This window comes from Heterodontus francisci, chromosome 3 (assembly GCF_036365525.1).
Source record: "Heterodontus francisci isolate sHetFra1 chromosome 3, sHetFra1.hap1, whole genome shotgun sequence".
Classification (NCBI taxonomy): domain Eukaryota; kingdom Metazoa; phylum Chordata; class Chondrichthyes; order Heterodontiformes; family Heterodontidae; genus Heterodontus; species Heterodontus francisci.
In genome coordinates, this window is record NC_090373.1 from 180,465,981 (window position 1) to 180,484,859 (window position 18,879).

Consider the following 18,879-nt stretch of genomic DNA (forward strand, 5'->3'; position numbering starts at 1 on the left):
AAATCCTGACTGACAATCCTATTGACCATCTGCTCATAATGAACCTGTTCCCTGATTTCATGTCCTGCTAAGTAGCAAGTGCCTGAGTGAAGTAAGTGGTGTGTAATGGCCTGTAAAAAAAAGAAAATCGATTGAATATCTGTTGAATACGTTCAGCTAGCACAGAGTAAGCACAGAGGAGTGCTTTCGTTCCTGATGCAAAGTGTAATCTGAAACCACATAGGTGACATTGAGCACCTCCACAGTTCAGCCTATCTGATTCAACCAGCTGTGAGTTGGTGCTTGATGGTTAGTGGTGAAGTGGTTTTAACACACTGCCAAAGCCATGTCCTACTTTGTTGTCCTCAGTATCAGAGTCAGTTGGACAGTAATTATACTGTTGGGTTATTTTGTTTACTTGTTCCTTGGAGCTGCGGTATTCCAAACATTGGAGAAGCAGGCAGAGGCTTATACTCGGAATAACTTTCAACTGGCAAAGCTCAAATTCCTTACAAATTACAGCTGTCTGGATGGCCCAGCTCTGGAAAGGTTTGTGCAGGTAAGCAGAAAAATACTGAGAGAAGGTGACTGTGGTGTGTGTGAGGGTGGGGTCAGTGGGGAGTGAGGTTGGGGAGATGGGGGGACTTTAAGAATAATTCAAAGCACAAGACTGTAGATAGCTACGTGATTCTTGAATGTGTTTAGAACAATTCAGTGAGGTTAGATTAAATGAAGACCAGGGAAATTTTAGCTAAAGAGCAAGATTAGTGTAGGAGGTAAATACTTACAAAGTACCATGCTAACTTGTATGCTTTTTGTGTCAATAGGTTGTTTCAAAGGGCTTGTCAGTTAAACAACTTACTGACAGTGCAGATGCACTCCAATGATGGAAATTCCGAGCATTCCTCAGGATTATGCCTGCTAACCAGCATTGAGTTTTCTAGTTTTTGGTACATTAAAACACAGCATGATTTTAAAATGCGATCCTGCTGAGTTTTTCCAGTAACTCAAACAGGGCAAAGTTTTATACTGTTGTAAATTTGGGTTATGATGAAATTCACAGTTCTCACAGCAGTATGATGTACCCTGACCCCATTGAATCCCAGGTCAAATTTGTCGAATTTCTATGAGGTTGTGTGTTAATAGCAACAAGGCTACTTATTTTTTTCTGTTTTTCTCTTCTGGCGGTATGGATTCCTGGTTGAGGTGCAGTTCCTTGGGCAGTGGAACGGTTTCCGTTTGCCCATGGTGGGGGGTGGGGTGGGAAAGTAGAGGGTGGAGAGGAGGACAGGGAATGAGGAGAAGCATTATAAAGGCTAAGCCTTTCCTCACCTGATGCATTTACATGCATGATTGCATGCTTTGGCAACAGATTCCAGAGGTAGTGGTAGGGGGAAGAGGTCAGAGGTGGTGGTGGATAATAATCAGGAGAGTGAACCCTGGCTGATTCTTCTACCTTCAGGGGTCAATGTGGCTAATTGTAGTTCCATTACACCACTCCGAGATTAGGTAACCTAGCTCAGGCTAGGAATTGAAACTGGGGTCTACCTGCTTGGTACTACAACATCAACTTATATTTATATAGCACCTTTAACATCATAAAACATTCCAAGGCTCTTGACAGGAGCATTATAAAACAAAATATGATGCTGAGCCACATAAAGAGATATTAGGTCAGATGATCAAAAGCTAGGTAATCAAAAGCTAGGTGTTAAGGAGTATTGTAAAGGAGGAAAGTGAGGCGGAGAGGTAGGTGTAAGGAGGGTATTCCAGAGCTTCGGGCCTAGACAACTAAAGGCGCAGCCACCTATTGTGGGGTGATTAAAAACAGGGATGTTCAAGAAGCCAGTGTTATAGGAACACAGATATCTCGGAGGGTTGTGGGGTAGATGAGATTACAGAGATAGGGAGGGGCCAAGCCATGGAAGGATTTGAAAACAAGGATGAAAATTTTAAAATCAAGACATTGCTGAACTCGGAGCCAATGTAGGTCAGTGAGCACAGAGGTGATAGGTGAATGGGACTTGGTGCAAGTTAAGACACAGGCAGCAAAGTTTACAAAGGGTAGAATGTGGGAGACTATCAAGAGTGCATTGGAATAGTCAAGTCTAGAGATAACAAAAGCATGAATGAGGGTTTCAGCAGCAGATGAGCTGAGACAGGGTCAAATTCAGGAAATGTTACGCAAGTGGTAATAAGCAGTCTTAGTGATGGCAAGAATATGAGGTCGGAAGCTCATTTCAGGGTCTAGTGACACCAAGGTTATGAACAGCCTGGTTTAATTTCAGACTTCAGCCAGGCAGAGGGATGGTGTCGGGAGATAGGGAATGGAGTTTGGAGTGGGGACCGAAAACAATGGCTTCGGTCTTCCCAATGTTTAATTGGAGGAAATTTCTGCTCATTCAGTACTGGATGTCGGATAAGCAGTCTGATAATTTAGCAACAGTGGAGGAAGAGAGAGGTGGTAAGGTAGAGCTGGGTGTCGTCAGTGTACATGTGAAAACTAATGCTGTGCTTTTGGAGGATGTTGTCAAGGGGCAGCAGGAGGAGGCCAAGGAAAGATTCTTGAGGAACACCAAAGGCAATGGTTTGGAAGCAAGAAGAGAAACCATTGCAAGTGATTCTCTGGCTAGATAAGAATGGAATCAAGTGAGAGAAGCCCCACCCAGCTGGACGATGGTGACGAGGTGTTGGAGGAGAATGGTGTGGTCAACTATGTCAAAGGCTGCAGACAGGTTGGAAAGGATGAAGAAGGAAAGTTTACCTTTGTCATAGTCACACAGGATGTCATTTGTGACTTTGATAAGAGAAGTTCAGTACTGTAGGGGGCGAATGGAGGGTCAAAGGCTAGACAGTTGGGATTTTAAAAGTGCAGCTGTAAGTGAATTAGGGGATAGGTTCCCCCCCCCAGGGATAGATACAGAAAAAGGTAGGGTTGGGGCATGGAAGGGTGATGTGGGTGGAGAATGATACAAGGAAGTGATCAGAGATGGCCTCATCTATAATTAATAAAATGGGATTAGCAAGACCACATGAGATGGCAAGGTCAAAGTGGTGGCTGTGAAGATGGATTGGGAAGTTTACATGGCGTGAGATATAGGGAGGATAAGAGGGCAGTGAACTCAGAGGAGAGCGAACATGATGAGTTGAGATGGAGGTTGAAATCACTGAGGATAAGTCATTTCCAGGCCCAACCATCTTCAGCTGCTTCCGTCAATGACCTTCCTTCAATCAGAATGTCAGAAGAGGGGATGTTCACTGATAATTGCACAATGTTCAATACCATTCACGACACCTCAGATACTGAAGCAGTCCATGTAGAATGCAGCAAGACCTGGACAATATCCAGGCTTGGGATGATAAGTGGTAAGTAACATTCGCGCCAAACAAGTGCCAGGCAATGACCATCTCCAACAAGAGAGAATCTAACCATCTCCCCTTGACATTCAATGGCAGTACCATCTCTGAATCGCCTACGATCAACATCCTAGGGGCTACCATTGACCAGAAACTGAACTGGAGTAGCCATATAAATACTGTGGCTACAAGAGCAGGTCAGAGGCTAGGAATCCTGCGGCGAGTAACTCACCTCCTGTCTCCCCAAAGCCTGTCCACCATCTACAAGGCACAAGTCAGGAGTGCGATGGAATAAAGAACAAAGAACAGCACAGGAACAGGCCATTCGGCCCTCCAAGCCTGCGCCAATCTTGATGCCTGCCAAAACTAACACCTTCTGCACTTCCGGGGCCCATATCCCTCTATTCCCTTCCTATTCATATATTTGTCAAGATGTCGCTTAAACGTCGCTATCGTATCTGCTTCCACCACTTCCCCTGGCAGCAAGTTCCAGGCACTCACCACCCTCTGTGTAAAAAACATGCCTCGCACATCCGCTCTAAACTTTGCCCCTCACACCTTAAACCTATGTCTCCTAGTAACTGACTCTTCCACCCTGGGAAAAAGCTTCTGACTATCCACTCTGTCCATGCCGCTCATAACTTTGTAAACCTCTATCATGTCGCCCCTCCACCTCCGTCGTTCCAGTGAAAACAATCCGAGTTTTTCCAACCTCTCCTCATAGCTAATGCCCTCCAGACCAGGCAACATCCTGGTAAACCTCCTCTGTACCCTCTCCAAAGCCTCCACATCCTTCTGGTAGTGTGGCGACCAGAATTGCACGCAATATTCTAAGTGTGGCCGAACTAAGGTTCTGTACAGCTGCAACATGACTTGCCAATTTTTATACTCTATGCCCCGACCGATGAAGGCAAGCATGCCGAATGCTTTCTTGACTACCTTATCCACCTGCGTTGCCACTTTCAGTGACCTGTGGACCTGTATGCCCAGATCTCTCTGCCTGTCAATACTCCTAAGGGTTCTGCCATTTACTGTATACCTCCCACCTGCATTATACCTTCCAAAATGCATTACCTCACATTTGTCCGGATTAAACTCCATCTGCCATTTCTCCGCCCAAGTCTCCAACCAATCTATATCCTGCTGTATCCTCTGACAATCCTCATCATTATCCGCAACTCCACCAACCTTTGTGTCGTCCGCAAACTTACTAATCAGACCAGCTACATTTTCCTCCAAATCATTTATATATACTACAAAGAGCAAAGGTCCCAGCACTGATCCCTGCGGAACACCACTAGTCACATCCCTCCATTCAGAAAAACACCCATCCACTGTTACCCTCTGTCTTCTGTGACCGAGCCAGTTCTGTATCCATCTTGCCAGCTCACCTCTGATCCCGTGTGACTTCGCCTTTTGCACCAGTCTGCCATGCGGGACCTTGTCAAAGGCTTTACTAAAGTCCAGATAGACAACATCCACCGCCCTTCCCTCTCCACTTGTCTGGATGGGTGCAGATCCAACAAAACACAAGAAGCTCGACACCATCCAGGACAAAGCAGCCCGCTTGATTGGCACACCATCCACAAATATTCACTCCCTCCACCACCAACACACAGTGAACAAAGAACAAAGAAAATTACAGCACAGGAACAGGCCCTTCGGCCCTCCAGGCCTGCGCCGATCCAGATCCTCTATCTAAACCTGTCGCCTATTTTCTAAGGGTCTGTATCTCTTTGCTTCCTGCCCATTCATGTATCTGTCTAGATACATCTTAAAAGACGCTATCGTGCCCGCGTCTACCACCTCCGCTGGCAACGCGTTCCAGGCACCCACCACCCTCTGCGCAAAGAACTTTCCTCGCATATCCCCCCTAAACTTTTCCCTTCTCACTTTGAACTCGTGACCCCTAGTAATTGAATCCCCCACTCTGGGAAAAAGCTTCTTGCTATCCACCCTGTCTATACCTCTCATGATTTTGTCCACCTCAATCAGGTCCTCCCTCAACCTCCGCCTTTCTAATGAAAATAATCCTAATCTACTCAACCTCTCTTCATAGCTAGCGCCCTACATACCAGGCAACATCCTGGTGAACCTCCTCTGCATCCTCTCCAAAGCATCCACATCCTTTTGGTAATGTGGCGACCAGAACTGCACGCAGTATTCCAAATGTGGCCGAACCAAAGTCTTATACAACTGTAACATGACCTGCCAACTCTTGTACTCAATACCCCGTCCGATGAAGGAAAGCATGCCGTATGCCTTCTTGACCATTCTATTGACCTGCGTTGCCACCTTCAGGGAACAATGGACCTGAACACCCAAATCTCTCTGTACATCAATTTTCCCCAAGACTTTTCCACTTACTGTATAGTTCACTCTTGAATTGGATCTTCCAAAATGCATCACCTCGCATTTGCCCTGATTGAACTCCATCTGCCATTTCTCTGCCCAACTCTCCAATCTATCTATATTCTGCTGTATTCTCTGACAGTCCCCTTCACTATCTGCGACTCCACCAATCTTAGTGTCGTCTGCAAACTTGCTGATCAGACCACCTATATTTTCCTCCAAATCATTTATGTATATCACAAACCACAGTGGTCCCAGCCCGGATCCCTGTGGAACACCACTGGTCACACGTCTCCATTTTGAGAAACTCCCTTCCACTACTACTCTCTGTCTCCTGTTGCCCAGCCAGTTCTTTATCCATCTAGCTAGTACACCCTGGACCCCATGCGACTTCACTTTCTCCACCAGCCTACCATGGGGAACCTTATCAAACGCCTTACTGAAGTCCATGCATATGACATCTACAGCCCTTCCCTCATCAATCAACTTTGTCACTTCCTCAAAGAATTCTATTAAGTTGGTAAGACATGACCTTCCCTGCACAAAACCATGTTGCCTATCACTGATAAGCCCATTTTCTTCCAAATGGGAATAGATCCTATCCCTCAGTATCTTCTCCAGCAGTTTCCCTACCACTGACGTCAGGCTCACCGGTCTATAATTACCTGGATTTTCCCTGCTACCCTTCTTAAACAAGGGGACAACATTAGCAATTCTCCAGTCCTCCGGGACCTCACCCGTGTTTAAGGATGCTGCAAAGATATCTGTTAAGGCCCCAGCTATTTCCTCTCTCGCTTCCCTCAGTAACCTGGGATAGACCCCATCCGGACCTGGGGACTTGTCCACCTTAATGCCTTTTAGAATACCCAACACTTCCCCCTCCTTATGCCGACTTGGCCTAGAGTAATCAAACATCTGTCCCTAACCTCAACATCCGTCATGTCCCTCTCCTCGGTGAATACCGATGCAAAGTACTCGTTCAGAATCTCACCCATTTTCTCTGACTCCACGCATAACTTTCCTCCTTTGTCCTTGAGTGGGCCAATCCTTTCTCTAGTTACCCTCTTGCTCCTTACATATAAATAAAAGGCTTTGGGATTTTCCTTAACCCTGTTTGCTAAAGATATTTCATGACCCTTTTAGCCCTCTTGATTCCTCGTTTTAGATTGGTCCTACATTCCCGATATTCTTTCGAAGCTTCGTCTTTCTTCAGCCTCCTAGACCTTTTTCCTCTTAGCTAGTCTCACAATTTCACCTGTCATCCATGGTTTCCTAATCTTGCCATTTCTATCCCTCATTTTCACAGGAACATGTCTCTCCTGCACGCTAATCAACCTCTCTTTAAAAGCCTCCCACATATCAAATGTGGATTTATCTTCAAACAGCTGCTCCCAATCTACATTCCCCAGCTCCTGCCGAATTTTGGTATTGTTGGCCTTCCCCCAATTTAGCACTCTTCCTTTAGGAGCACTCTCGTCTTTGTCCATGAGTATTCTAAAACTTACAGAATTGTGATCACTATTCCCAAAGTAGTCCCCTACTGAAACTTCAACCACCTGGCCGGGCTCATTCCCCAACACCAGGTCCAGTATGGCCCCTTCCCGAGTTGGACTATTTACATACTGCTCTCGAAAACCCTCCTGGATGCTCCTTACAAATTCTGCTCCATCTAGACCTCTAACACTAAGTGAATCCCAGTCAATGTTGGGAAAATTAAAATTTCCTATCACCACCACCCTGTTGCTCCTACATCTTTCCATAATCTGTTTACATATTTGTACCTCTATCTCACGCTCGCTGTTGGGAGGCCTGTAGTGCAGCCCCAACATTGTTACCGCACCCTTCCTATTTCTGAGTTCTACCCATATTGCCTCACTGCTCGAGTCCTCCATTGTGCCCTCCTTCAGCACAGCTGTGATCGCCTCTTTGACCAGTAATGCAACTCCTCCACCCCTTTTACCTCCCTCTCTATCCCGCCTGAAGCATCGATATCCTGGGATATTTAGTTGCCAATCGTGCCCTTCCCTCAACCAAGTCTCAGTCATAGCAATAACATCATACTCCCAGGTACTAATCCAAGCCCCAAGTTCATCTGCCTTACCTACTACACTCCTTGCATTAAAACAAATGCACCTCAGACCACCAGTCCCTTTGCGTACATCATCTGCTCCCTGCCTACTCTTTCCCTTAGTCACGCTGACTTCATTATCTAGTGGCAGCAGTGTGTACCATCTACAAGATGCACTGCAGCAATGCACCAAGGCTCTTTAGACAGCACCTTCCAAACCCGCGACCTCTACCAACTAGAAGGACAAGGGCAGCAAATGCATGGGAGCACCATCACCTGCAAGGTTCCCCTCCAAGTCACACACCATCCTGTCTTGGAACTATATCGCCGTTTCTTCACTGTCGCTTGTTCAAAATCCTGGAACTCCCTTCCTAACAACACAGTGGACCTCACATGGACTGCAACGCTTCAAGAAGGCAACTCACCACCACCTTCTCAAGGGCAATTAGAGATGGGCAATAAATGCTGGACTAGCCAGCGACGCCCACATCCCATGAAAGAATTTTTTTTTAAAATTGCTGCAGAGGCTGATGGAGGAAAGCAATGAAGATATCTTGGTGAGAATTTTTTTAAATAATTCTTGGGAGGGCAGTAGAGGACAATGATTTTGAAAGAGAGATGCGAGTGGTGGAACAAGGTGAGATGCTCAAAGGAGGACAAGGTGCCAGAGGAGTAAGGGGTCAAGCCGAGGTATGATCAGGTGATAAGCACCACACCACCACCACGTCTTGGCAGGGCAAGTGGTGGAAGATGTAGCCAGGTGGGAAGATTTCATTAAGGGAAAGGTGTCATCACCCCTCGAAAAGGCCCTGATGTCAGTGCAATCATCCACAATATGTTCATGGATGACCAGGTCCTTATTCACAAGTGAACAGGCATTCTGGAGGGAGATGCATCGAAGAGTGGTGAGAGCTGATCTGCTCGCAGAGTCCACAGGGTCAGCAGTGGGAAGGGTGAGTTGAACACGAAGAAGATTCGCAAGGTTAGTCACAAGTGGGTGCACTGGAAAGGATGATGAGAGAGCGGAATGGAGTTGCTCCTCATAATGAGTCAGTGCCAAGTGCCTTGATAAGCCCATCAGAGGATGCCGAAAGAGGCACAGAGGGAAGCTGTAGGCTTCTGTAAGAATTAGTCAAGCCTGGGAAGGCCACAAGAGAGCAGAAAGATTGAGGAGTACTGAAGGGTTGTGGTAGGGAATTGGGAAGGCAGAGTACCAGAGAATAGAGTAATAGAGAAGCATGACGATAGAAGTGAGTGGTCTAGGATGGGTAAAGAGAATAGAAGTTAAAAATAAAGAAAATAAGTGGAAGTAGAGTGATGGGCTCAGGTCATGTGCAGCAGCCCAGCTGAGGTGAGAGTGACTGCCCTTGACATCAAGGCAACATTTGACAGAGTGTGGCATCAAGGAGCCCTCGCAAAACTGGAATCAATGGGAATCAGAAGGAAAACTCTCCGCTGGTTGAAGTTATACCCAACACAAAGGAAGATGGTTGTGATTGTTGGAGGTCAATCATCTGAGTCCCAGGACATCAAGGCAGGAATTCCTCAGAGTAGCGTCCTCAGCCCAATCATAGAGTCATAGAGTTTTACAGCACAGAAACAGGCCTGCTTCATCAGTGATCTTCGTTCATCATATGGTCAGAAGTGGGGATGTTCGCTGATGGTTTTACAATATTCGGCACTCCTCAGATACTGAGGCAATCCGTTTCCATATGCAGCAAGACCTGGACAACATTGGGCTTGGGCTAATAAGTGGAAAGTCACATTCATTCCACACAAGTGCCAGGCAATAACCATCTCCAACAAGAGAGAATCCAACCAAGTCCACTTGACATTCAATGGCATTACCATCATTGAATCCCACACTATCAACATCCTAGGGGTTACCATAGACCAGAAACTGAACTGGGCCAGGCATATAAATATTGTGGCTACAAGAGCAGGTCAGAGGCTGGGAATTCTGCCGCGAGTAACTCACTTCCTGACTCCCAAAAGCCTGTTCATTGAAACTTACAAAATTCTTACAGGGCGTGGCAGGGTGGAAGTGGATAGGATGTTTCCCCTGCCTGGTGGGTCTAGAACCAGAGGACATAGTCTCAGAATAAGAGGTAGGCCATTTAAGACTGAGATGAGGAGGAATTTCTTCACTCAGAGCGTGGTGAATCTTTGGAATTCTCTACCCCAGAGGGCTGTGGAAGCTCCATCATTGAGCATGTTCAAGGCAGAAATCGATAGATATCTGCATACTCATGACATCAAGGGATGAGGATAGCACAGGAAAGTGATGTTGAAGTAGATGATCAACCATGATCTAATTGAATGGCAGAACAGGCTTGTTAGGATGTTCCCGATGGTGAGGGAGTCCAGAACCAAAGGTCATAGTCTAAGGATACGGGGTAAACCTTTCAGGAATGAGGTGAGGAGAAATTTCTTCACCCAGAGAGTGGTGAACTTGTAGAATTCGCTACCACAGTTGAAGCCAAAACATTGTATGTTTTCAAGAAGGAGTTAGATACAGCTCTTGGGGCGAAAGGGATCAAAGGATATAGGGGGAAAGCGGGAACAGGTTACTGAGTTGGATGATCAGCCATGATCATCATGAATGGCGGAGAAGGCTTGAAGGACCGAATGGCCTACTCCTGCTCCTATTTTCTATGTTTCTTTGATAGGCTGAATGGCCTACTCCTGCTCCTATATTCCTTTGTTCCTTCCTTCCTATGTCCACCATCTACAACGCAGAAGTCAGGAGCGTGATGGAATGCTCTGTACTTGCCTGGATGTGTGTAACTCCAACAACACTCAAGAAGTTCGACACCATCCTGCTTGATTGGCACCCCATCCACCACCTTCAACAGTCACTCCCTCCACCACTGATGCACAGTGGGAGCACTGTGTACCATCTATAAGATGCACTGTAGCAACTTACTAAGGCTCCTTCAACAGCATCTTCCAAACCTGCGACCTCTACCACCTAGAAAGACGAGGGCAGCAGATGCATGGAACACCATCACCTCAAGTTCCCCTCCAAGCCATACACCATCCTGACTTGGAAGTATATCAATATTCATTCACCGTTTCTGGGTCAAAATCCTGGAACTCCCTTCCTAACAGCACTGTGGGTGTGCTCACACTCCAAGGACTGCAGCCATTCAAGAAGGCAGCTCACCACCTTCTCAAGGGAAATTAGGAATGGGCAATAAATGCTGGCCTAGCCAGCGACGCCCACATGCCATGAAAAAATAAAAAAAGAGCCAAAATGCACACACAAATGGACTCAGGGAAATTTCAAGTTACATAGATCTGGTTACATTAGAATTAGGATACATAAAAACCTGATAGGAAATAGGAGAAAATAGGAAGGAATCCAGAGTTATTGTCAGAGGTCCCGTAGTGAGTTAACAATAACATAGGTTGGGTGGCGCCAGCATGGAGCATCAATGAGCTGTTGTCTGAGTTAGGCCCAGTTACCATACTGGGTAGTACACATTTCACCTGAGCTGTTCATAATGTCTTTGGCGAATTATTACTGATAAGATGCAACATCAGCAGCAGAAGGACAAATCACTTTGAAGTATTTCCTGTTTCATGCGCTCACTAAACATCCATCCTAGAGTATCTCCTGAAGCAAACACATATCAGACATCTACTTAGACAAACTCTACTGTACACAAACACAAATCCCTTTCTAAATATGCAAGGCTGTAAAGCAGGCAGCATGTGACTGTGTCAGCGAAATTTCACATTTTGCTGTCCGTTGTATTGTTGCTGAAAGCTTCATAGGCTCCCCTGTTCATTGTGGCGTAAAATGTTTTTCAGGTCTATTTCTGTTGTTGTGTTTATTTTACAACACACCGTGAGTTTGGGGTTGGGAAGATACAGATAGTATCTGGAAGACACTTGACACAGATAGGAAATGTCCATCAGCAAATCAGCAAGCAGTAGACTGGTACTGCCGATGCAACAAAACCCTGCTGCAAAGAGGAAAGGTTAATTGTGATGGTCAAAGGTGTATCTATGCTTTTACATAGGACTTAGGAGCAGGAGTAGGCCATTTGGCCCTTCAAGCCTGCTCCACCATTGGATAAGACCATGGCTGATCTAGCAGTGGTCTCAACTCTACCTTCCTGTCTGCAACCACCCCCCACCACCCCCCCCCCCCCCCACCCCGCCACAGCCAACAACCCTTGACTCCTTAGCCATCAAAAATCTAATTCAGCCTTAAATAAATTCAATGAACCAGCCTCCACTGCTTTCTGAGGAAGAGAATTCCACAGACTAACAACCCCTCTCTGAGAAAAGATTTCTCCCCATCTCCATCTTAAACTGTGTCCCCTAATTCTACTCTCCCCAACAAGAGAAAATATCTTCCCCGTCCCCTCAGGATCTTATATGTTTCAATAAAATCACTTCTCATTCTTCTCAACTCCAATGTGTATCGGCCCAACCTGTTCAACCTTTCTTCATAAGATAAGCCTTTCATCCCTGCAATCAGTCAAGTAAACCTTCTCTGAACTGCTTCAGAGCAGTTTACAAACTGTTTCACAAAGCCATGTTGACTCTCTCTGATCCCATTATGATTTTCTAAGTATTCTGCTGTATCCTCAATAATAGATTCTAGCATTTTCCCTATGACAGATGTTAGTCTAACTGGTCTATAGTTTCCTGCTTTCTGTCTCCCTCCTTCCTTGAATAAAGGTGTTATATTTGCTATTTTCTAATCTGCTGGGCCCCTTCCAGAATCTAAGGAATTTTGGAACATTATAACCAATGCCTCTACTATCTCTGCAGCCATTTCTTTTAAGACCCTAGGATATAGGCCATCTGGTCCTGGGGACTTGTCAGCATTTAGGTCTAATAGTTTTCCCAGCACCTTTTCCTGATGATGGTGATTGTTTTAAGTTTCTCTGTCATTTCACCTCTTGATTTTCAAGTATCTTTGGGAAGTTTTCTATGTCTTCTACAGTGAAAACAGACACAAAATACCTGTTCAATGCCTCTGCCATTTCTTTGTTTTCCATTATCAATTCCCCAGACTCATCCTTGAGAGGACCAACACTAGCTTTAGTTACTCTTTTCCTATTTAAATACTTGTAGAAACTCTTACTATTTGTTTTTATATTACTAGCTAGCTTTCTCTCATACTCTACTTTCTCCCTGTATTTTTTTTTAGTCATTCTTTGCTGGTTCTTAAAATCTGTCCAATCTTTGCAGATTCGTACAGTGTATCTATCAATTTGATACTATCCTTAACTTCCATATTTAGCCACGGATGATGCATCCTTCTCAGAGTCTTTCTTTCTCACTGAGATAAATCTTTGCTGAAAGATTTTAAATGTCTCCTTAAAAGTCTGCCACTGCATCTCTACTGTCCTACCTTTTAACCTAGTTTCCCAGTTCACTTTAGCTAGCTCTGCTTTCATACGCTTATAATTACCTTTATTTAGGTTTGAAGAAACTTTGAGTTAATAGGAAAATAGGATGAACCATCAACTACATCATAAGAAGGAAAGACGTGCATGTATATAGTGCCTTTCACAACCTCAGGCAGTCACAAAGCGCTTTAGAATCAATGAAGTACTTTTGAAGTACCATTTTAATGTAGGAAATACGGCAAATTTAAGTAAGGTCCCACAAACAGCAAATTTACTAAATTGGCCAGGTTACTTGTTTTAGGTGTTGATTGAGGGATGAATGCTGGCCAGCTTACCTGCACTTCTTTGAATAGTGCCATGGGATCTTCTACATCCACCTAAGAGCACAATTGGAGCCTGCGTGTTTGGGATAGAAATGCAATACTGTACCAGTGTGCCTCCTGGCTTGCCGTAATTATGTGACCTCGAACATGAGGCACTCTGACTGTAGGCAGCCATTACAGTTAGCATCAATAAAGACTCAGTACACACCAAACTGGTGTCCTTTGAGCTCGTAACATGGTGTCAGAGTGGAGCTGAGATTGAGTGTTGACGAGCTATTTAGAAGCACAGCTATGGAACAAAGGCCACAGGAATGGTCACAACTGCTAAAAGCTGCTAAAAGCCACTGGAAGCCACAGAAAAGGAGCAAAGAAACAGCTGAAGCACAGGGTACAACAATGGCTGCAAATTTTCCTCTGCCTGTGCTGGTTGAAATGAAAGGTGATATGAAACAGAACTGGCAGTTTTTCCTCTCGCAATGGCAAACTTACAAAATTGCAACAGATTTAGTTAACAAACCAGAGCAGCTGCGAGTAGCTACACTTTTATCACTGTTGGGGAGAGACTGTTACAAAGTGTATACCACCCTCAATCTCTCTGAAGAACAAAAAAAACAGGCATCAGAAATTTTGAAAGCCTTGAAGGCACGCTTTGAACTCCAAGTGAATGTAACCTATGAACGGTATGTGTTCAACATTAGGGCCCAAGATGAAAGAGAGTCCATTGACCAATATGTGACTGCATTAACGCAACGTGCAGAATCCTGTGAATTTGCGCAACCAAAGATGATCTAATTAAAGACAGGATTGTAGGAGGCATAAGAGATTCCACAGTGAGCGCACATCTACTGAGAGAGGAGAAACTGATTCTCAGGAGAGTGATTGACGTGTGCAGAAGCACTGAGGTTGTAAATCAGCAGTTACAGCATATTCATGGCAGAACAAACCAGGCCTTGCATTATGCTATAATAGTAAAAGCATAAATACTGCGGATGCTGGAAATCTGAAATAAAAACAAGAAATGCTGGAAATACTCAGCAAGTCTGGCAGCATTTGTGGAGAGAGAAGCAGAGTTAACGTTTCAGGTCAGCGACCCTTCAGAACTGGCAAATATTAGAAATGTAAAAGGTTATAAGCAAGTAAAGCGGGGGTGGGGCAAGAGATAACAAAGGAGAAGGTGTAGATAGGACAAGGTCACAGAATAGCTGACCAGAAGTCATGGAGCAAAGGCAAACAATATGTTAATGGTGTGTTGAAAGACAAAGCATTAGTACAGATAGGGTGTTAATGGACTGAAAATTGAACAGCAGCAAGTACAAACATGAAAAAAGTGGGTAAGCACACTGAACAAACTAAGATGAAATAAAATAAACACACAAAAAAAAAAGAAAAAAGAAAAATGGGGGGCCCGACATGCTCTGAAATTATTGAACTCAATGTTCAGTCCAGCAGGCTGCAGTGTGCATAATCGGTAAATGAGATGCTGTTCCTCGAGCTTGTGTTGATGTTCACCGGAACACTGCAGCAAGCCGAGGATAGAGATGTGAGCATGAGAGCGGGGGGAGTGTTGCAATGGCAAGCAACTGGGAGCTCGGGGTCCTGCTTGCGGACTGAGCGGAGGTGTTCCGCAAAGTGGTCACCCAGTCTGCGTTTGGTCTCCCCAATGTAGAGGAGACCATATTGTGAGCAGCGAATGCAGTATACTACATTGAAAGAAGGACAAGTAAATCGCTGCTTCACCTGAAAGGAGTGTTTGGGGCCTGGGATAGTGAGGAGAGAGGAGGCAAATGGGCAGATATTACACCTCCTGCAACTGCAAGGGAAGGTGCTATGGGAAGGGGACGAGGTGGTGGGGGTAATGGAGGAGTGGACTAGGGTGTCGCGGAGGGAACGATCCCTTCGGAATGCTGACAGTGGAAGGGAGGGGAAGATGCGTTTGATAGTGGCATCACGCTGGAGATGGAGGAAATGGCGGAGGATGATCCTTTGGATATGGAGGCTGATGGGGTGGAAAGTGAGGACAAGGGGAACCCTGTCACAGTAGCACAGAATAATACAGTGCAGAAGAGGCCCTTAGGCACATCGAGTCTGCACCGATGCAGTCAAGACACCTGACCTATCTACCTAATCCCATTTGCCAGCACTTGACCCATAGCCTTGAATGTTATGACGTGCCAAGTGCTCATTCAGGTAGTTTTTAAAGGATGTGAGGCAACCCGCCTCTACCACCCTCCCAGGCAGTGCATTCCAGACCGTCACCACCCTCTGGGTAAAAAAGTTCTTCCTCAAATCCCCCTTAAATCTCCTGCCCTCACCTTAAACTTGTGTCACCTCGTAACTGACCCTTCAACTAAGGGGAACAGCTACTCCCTATCCACCCTGTCCATGCCCCTCATAATCTTGTACACCTCGATCAGGTCAGCCCTCAGTCTTTTCTGCTCCAGTGAAAACAACCCAAGCCTATCCAACCTCTCTTCATAGCTTAAATGTTCCATCCCAGGCACCATCCTGGTGAATCGCCTCTGCACCCCCTCCAGTGCAATCACTTCCTTCCTATAATGTGGCGACCAGAATTGCACACAGTACTCCAGCTGTGGCCTTACCAAAGTTCTATACAACTCCAACATGCCCTCCCTGCTTTCGTAATCTATGCCTCGATTGATAAAGGGAAGTGTCCCATATGCCTTTTTCACCACCCTATTAACCTGCCCTTCTGCCTTCAGAGATCTACGGACAAACACGCCAAGGTCCCTTTGTTCCTCGGAACTTCCCAGTGTCAGGTCATTCATTGAATACTTCCGTGTCACATTACTCCTTCCAAAGTGTATCAACTCACACTTTTCAGGGTTAAATTCCATCTGCCACTTTTCTGCCCATTTGACCATCCCGTCAATATCTTCCTGTAACCCAAGACACCTCACTGTTAACTGTCCACTGTCGCGGTTCTGGGAGGGAGGGGAAGGGGTTAGGGTAGAGCTGCGGGAAATGGGCCAGACACGGTTGTGGGCCCTGTCAACCACAGTAGGGGGGAATCCTCGGTTGAGAAAAAAGGAAGACATATCAGAAGCACTGTCATGGAAGGTAGCATCATCAGAGCAGATGCGTCAGAAACTGGGAGAATGGAATGGAGTCCTGACAGGAGGCAGGATGTGAAGAAGTGCAGTCGATGTAGCTGTGGGAGTCGGTGGGCTTATAATGGATATTAGTAGACAGCCTATCCCCAGAGATGGAGACAAAGAAGTCGAGGAAGGGAAGGGAAGTGTCGGAGATGGACCATGTACAAATGAGAGAAGGGTAGAAATTAGAAGCAAAGTTGAGAAAGTTTTCCAGTTCGGGGCGGGAGCAGCAAACGGCACCGATACAGTCATCAATGTACCAGAACAAGAGTTGGGGGAGGGGGCCTGAGTAGGACTGGAACAACGAATGTTCGATATATCCCACAAAAAGACAGGCATAACTAGGACCCATGTGGGTACCCAAAACAACATCTTTTACTTGAAGGAAGTGAGTGGAGTTGAAGGAGAAGTTGTTCAATGTGAGAACACGTTCAGCCAGGCAGAGGAGGGTGGTAGTGGATGGGGACTGGTTGGGCCTCTGTTCAAGGAAAAAACGGAGCGCCCTCAAACCGTCCTGGTGGGGGATGGAGGTGTAGAGAGATTGGACGTCCATAGTGAAGAGGAGGCGGTTGGGGCCAGGAAACTGGAAATTGTCAAAATAACGTTGGGCGTCAGAAGAGATGTAGGTGGGAAGAGACTGGACCAGCGGAGAAAAGATAGAGTCAAGATAGGATGAAATAAGTTCAGTGGGGCAGGAGTAGGCTGACAAAATAGGCCTGCCAGGACAGTCCTGTTTGTGGATTTTGGTAAGGAGGTAGAAGCAGGCTGTCCGGGGTTGCGGAACTATGAGGTTGGAAGCTGCAGAGGGAAGATCTCCAGAGGAGATGAGGTCAGTGACAGTCCTGTGGACAGTAGTTTGATGTTCGGTGGTGGGGTCATGGTCCAGAGGTAGAAAGAAGTGTCTGTGAGTTGGCACTGAGCCTCTGCAAGGTAGAGGTCAGTACGCCATGTAACAACAGCACCACCCTTGTCTGAAGATTTGATGACCATGTTGGGGTTTGACCTGAGAGAACGGAGTGCCTCAAGTTCAGAGGGGGACAGGTTAGAGTGAGTGAGGGGGGCAGAGAAATTGAGATGACCAATGTCTCGCCGACAGTTTTCAATGAAAAGATCAAGAGCGGGTAAGAAGCCAGGGGGAGGGGTCCAGGTAGAGGGAGAATGCTGGTGGCGGGTGAATGGGTCTGGTGGTCAGGGGGAGGACTCCTGGTCAAAGAAGTGAGCCTGGAGGCGGAGGCGACGGAAGAGCTCAACGTCGTGCAAGCGCGAAAGTCATTGAGGTGGGGACGTAAGGGGATAAAGCTGAGACCTTTGCTGAGTACAGAACGTTCAGCGTCAGAGACGGGGCGGTCAGAGGATATAGTGAATACACGGCAAGGGGTCAGATCAGAAGGGGTGGGGTCAGAGGGAAGTGAAGGGGAAGGAGAATCTGGAGGAACATTGGTCCCCATCAGCTGCTCGAGCTTGCATTCCTTGACATCTGAAAGGAAGAAAAAAAGTTTTTTGTTAATGCGTCAGATGAGATGAAATGAAACTTGCTTTATGCTGATAGATATTCTAGGCCGCAAGGGCAGAAAGATCACGGACAAAGGGCAGGATACAAATGCTGCAAAGGACATCATGCACAGGAAAAGAAGGCACGTCCAGTGTGGGGAGAGCAGTGTTCTCACTGCAAGAAGCTGAATCATTTTGCACACAAGTGCTTGGCTAGAAGAAAGCTCAACAAGCAGGTACAGATGGCCACTGGAGAGACATCAGCCGAAGATTTTGATGAATCAATATACAACATACAATGGGTTGCTTCAAACAGGTAAATCGTTGATAAATGGTTTGTGACTGTTGGAATGATGACTGCAGAAGGAGAATATCAAGTCAACATAAAGTGCCAGGTGTCATGCAACATCATGAACTTCACAGACCTGTGTGAAGTGGCTCAATATGAAGCCCTCAAAAGTGAGGTTGACGCTATATTATGGCACCAAACTAGTGCCAAGAGGACAAGTTACGCTGTAATGACAAGAACCAAGATCTGGAGTTCCAAATCATAGACAGCAAGCAAAAGCCACTCATCTCAGCAGAAGCAATTCTAAAACTTGGACTGGTAACCCTCAACATGCAAAAAGATAAAACCCAGGAGATGGCCTACAGGAGCGGGCGCCGGCGCTGGAACGAGAACGCCTTTGCCAGTCGCAAGTTGATGCGAGTCATATAGGCGGAGAGGAAGAGGAAGATCTGGCAGTTGCCTGCTCAGGTGCCCAAGGTGGAGGCTGTGGGGAAGGAGCACTCGGATTCCACAGAGCAGGCAGACAAAATCAAGG

General features: G+C 46.1%; 1 protein-coding gene across 1 annotated transcript in view; it reads left to right on the plus strand.

Annotated features, from left to right (window-relative positions):
• Positions 1-325: 325 nt before the first annotated feature.
• kcnk17 (potassium channel, subfamily K, member 17) overlaps positions 326-18,879 on the plus strand; it is a 45,179-nt gene continuing 26,625 nt past the window's right edge. The window contains exon 1 of the mRNA XM_068028598.1: positions 326-538. Coding sequence (XP_067884699.1) covers positions 326-538 — 213 coding nt within the window. The remainder of the gene's footprint in view (positions 539-18,879) is intronic.